At 31.4% G+C, this 3,568-nt stretch overlaps 1 protein-coding gene across 1 annotated transcript; it reads right to left on the bottom strand.

Moving 5' to 3' along the window:
- Nucleotides 1-410: 410 nt before the first annotated feature.
- Nucleotides 411-2,642, bottom strand: LOC107823805 (protein LURP-one-related 11-like). The gene is made up of 3 exons (XM_016650515.2): nt 2,341-2,642; nt 1,303-1,536; nt 411-729 (listed from the first exon to the last, which is right to left on the bottom strand). Exons 1-3 carry the CDS (start codon nt 2,587-2,589, stop codon nt 595-597), a joined length of 618 nt encoding a protein of 205 aa, XP_016506001.1. The 5' UTR covers nt 2,590-2,642; the 3' UTR covers nt 411-594.
- Between the last annotated feature and the right edge of the window lie 926 nt (nt 2,643-3,568).

Below are 3,568 nucleotides of genomic sequence, written 5' to 3'. Positions count from 1 at the left end.
CACATATTCCTTTCAAATGAAAAAGAACTGAAATCCACCATTCAGTATTGAAATCCACCATTCAGTAATGGTGTCGTGCTATTAAGAATAAGCTGAATTCTCTAATATAAACATTTCTTTCCGATTCAATCCAGGATTTAACAACTCACTAAAATTGTTTTTTTTTTTTAAAAAAAAAAGTCTAATTGAGAAGAATCAATTAAATAATAATCCGTTTAATCATTCGACACAAATATTGACAGAGTAAATATATAACAACAATAAACCCAGCGTAATTTCACAAGTGGAATTTGGGGAAGGTAATGTATACATACCTTGTAAACGTAAAGATGTTGTTTTCGATAGATTCTCGGCTCAAGATAACAGAGTAAATATATGTATGATAATTTCTTGAAATGATATTACTCGATTGTACATTTGTACATTTTAAACTATCTATGTTTTTGGCTACATTTGTGCGCTTTAAACTATCACAACTATCTCTCTGAAACTCATTCGGTATCCGAAATTTATTAACTCGACTAATTCAAAATCCCGTTATGCGGTAATTTCCTAGAAAGATTAAAAAATGTAAATAAAAATAAAAAGGAACACTCATAGTCTTTGTTGTATCAAGCCATAAACAGTCACAAGAGCCATAACTAATGAATGATCAATATGAGGTTCCACCACCAAACTTAACACATCATTTCCAAATTGAACTCCACAAGATGATTTTTTTTGTTTTACCTGCATAAACCCAATTACTGATTTTGTTAAAATCAAATTCCAATTAATAAAAAAAATCCATAGCTATAAAATGATTTAATAATCAGGAAATTTTGAAGCATATATACTGATTTGACAAAAAAAGAAAACTAGTATTATACACTCATCACTTTTTTAAAGAGATTTAAGTTTAAAATATCAACAGTATAACATAGTTTTTTACATCATCAGTTCAGTTTAACATGTTCTATCAATATAAAATAAAGAGAACTTCTACTATATACTTTTTTTTTTTATACATAATATTGGTCTTGATAAGTTTATGAAAAATGAGAATCCAAACAACCGACCCCAAATTGTTTGGAATTAAACGCTATCGTTGTTATTATAGTGTAGTTTTACCATGATAGCATGTTAGTTAATATTTTTATCATTTTACTAATTAATAATACTTATCATAGAAATTTATCTTTAGTTAATTAATATCTTGTAAGTTATCTAATTGCATGTGTAAATATTTTTTACTGAATCAGTATATAGAATTTAAACTCTTATAAAACTGAGCAATATTGAATAAACAAGATAGTGACAAACCTCTGCAATAAGTTTGTTTACTCTGCTGACAATCTTGAATTCTGATTTGCCTTGTAGACCTACAATCTTATAGCAGCTTGTTTCAGCTTCATCAAATCCTAATAAAGTAACATCATAGTTTAAGTAATCTCCCCATAGGACATAACCATTTTTCTTTACTTGGAACCAAGGTATCTCAATCAAATTATCATTGCTCCATTTATAGCCATTCCAATGTCCAAAAACTTGAAGTTTCTGCAAAATAAACAATAGAAAACTTTAGTATAAACACAAATTACTAGCTTAATAATATTAAGATTCTGCATGCAGTGGAAGATCCAATAATGAGTTCGCGAGCAGTAGCGGAGCCAAAAGTTTTACTATAGAAGGGCCAAAATATAAAGAAGTAAACCCACGAAAAAGCCAACGGGTGTGAGATATGTAGCGCATATATATACATAAATTTTTTTTCTGCCAAGCTACATAGTGTAATTTTCAGACAAAGGGGTGTCGATCGACACCCTTCAAAGCATGTTATTCTGCCATTGTTCGCGAGTTAGAATCACTACTTTTGCTAGGCAAGTCCAGTACACAAAACATCTCGTATTCATGCAGGATCCAGAAAGAGCCGTACCTAAGGAGTGTGATATGTAGGCAGTCTATCCTATCACAGGTGGCAGAAGGTAATTTTATGGCTTGAACATATGACCTACCGATGGCATATCAAACTACATATATGTGCCAAAAATAAATATAGACATAGTTAAATATGTATTTTAGAATTAGGCAAGGCAGCCCAGTACACAAAGCATCCCGCTTTCACGCAGGGTCCAGGAAAGGCCGCACCCAAGAGGTTGTAATATATGCAGCCTACCCTAATGCAAGCAGCTGATTCCACGGCTCGAACCCTGACCTATAGGTCACACAGAACAACTTGACCTTTGCTCCAAGGCTCCCCTTCCATGTATTTTAGAACCAACATCATCTAAATTTTGGATCCGCCACTGACTGCCGTACTCAAGTTAGCTAAAAATACAATGTTGATTTTTCTTCTTTTACCTTTTGTCGTATGGAAAAGAGAACTTTGCCTTGTAAATCCATGAGATAGACTTCTTTGCTACATTTTCTGTTGTAATTGTCAATCCTGTAAATTATATTGCCTTTTGAGTCAAAAACAGTGCAGCCATTTCCATGGTAGACCAAAGATTTCATCCATAAAGTGAATGTTTCTCTTCTCATAGTTATGTATGGATTTGTTGAAGAAAAAGAAGAAGAAGAAGTTGATGTCTGAGGGTAAACTCTAGCCATTGGAAAAGCCTACAGAATTCACAAATTGGTAGAACAAAACTTCTTAATATGAGAATTTTTATATATTCATCTAGAAATATAATTGAGAAGAGCCCACATTTATTATATCAACAAGAAGTTTATATAAGAAATAGAAATGTTCCTCTTTGTAGGGCTAAAGCAGTTGTTATTTATGTCTTGATTTTTGTCTTTCGTATTTTTAGGAATTTTATAATATCCTTGTAGGTTTGCGAAACCCATTGTTCTAGTAGATTTGGAAAAGGAAAACTTGTCGTTGTTGGACCAGAAAAATTATTCTCTTATAGGTTCATGATTATTTGGGATTTGTACATAGGGGTTTCAGTTGGAAATTCTATAGATTATACTGTGTTTTTTTTCTCATTCATAGTGAAAAACTCTTTCTGCTTCTACCTCGAAGATAATGCTTAGTCGAATCTCGTTAAATCCTTGTATTATCTTTTTTTTTCCTCTATTTGCTTTGTGTGTGATTATATACTAGTTAACTCACGATCTTCTAGAACAACAGATAAATAGGTGCAAGCTACTATATTTATTAGGGACTTTTTTCACTTTTAGCCCCCACCAGAAACTATTTATATTCAATAGCCAAAAAATATATAAAATTTATAATTTTTGTATATAACATACAGAATATATATATATATATACAATATTATTTTCCTTTAAAAAAAATCATGAACCTAAACCACACTTGGGTTTCAGTAACCCGCCACTTTCTTTGTACAATAATTAGTTATGAATTTTTTGGGGACAAGAAGAGTGGCTTGAAAGTGTAAATAAAAGTTCAGAAACATATGTATTTATGTGGGGAAAGATTTGTTTTTTCATTGGTTATGATTGGCCCTATCAGTTTAGAGTATAAATATTATGAGGCTCATCGGCCTAAGAGATATTTTTTAGAAAAGATATTTTTTTTTATTTCCCATCCGATGCTCGGTATTTGTATTTTGACCCGATT

The sequence above is a fragment of the Nicotiana tabacum genome, chromosome 5 (genome assembly GCF_000715075.1).
Source record: "Nicotiana tabacum cultivar K326 chromosome 5, ASM71507v2, whole genome shotgun sequence".
NCBI classification, from domain to species: Eukaryota; Viridiplantae; Streptophyta; class Magnoliopsida; order Solanales; family Solanaceae; genus Nicotiana; species Nicotiana tabacum.
The sequence above is the reverse complement of the archived record's forward strand: the minus strand, read 5'-3'. Positions and strand labels throughout refer to the sequence as shown.

Excerpts from the sequence above, each read along its gene's own strand:
- LOC107823805 (XM_016650515.2), bottom strand. The coding sequence starts at position 2,589 with ATGGCTAGAGTTTACCCTCAGACATCAACTTCTTCTTCTTCTTTTTCT. Across the intron at positions 1,537-2,340 it reads TCTTTTCCATACGACAAAAG|AAACTTCAAGTTTTTGGACA; the intron begins GTAAAAGAAGAA and ends TTTATTTTGCAG. Across the intron at positions 730-1,302 it reads TAAACAAACTTATTGCAGAG|GTAAAACAAAAAAAATCATC; the intron begins GTTTGTCACTAT and ends GGGTTTATGCAG.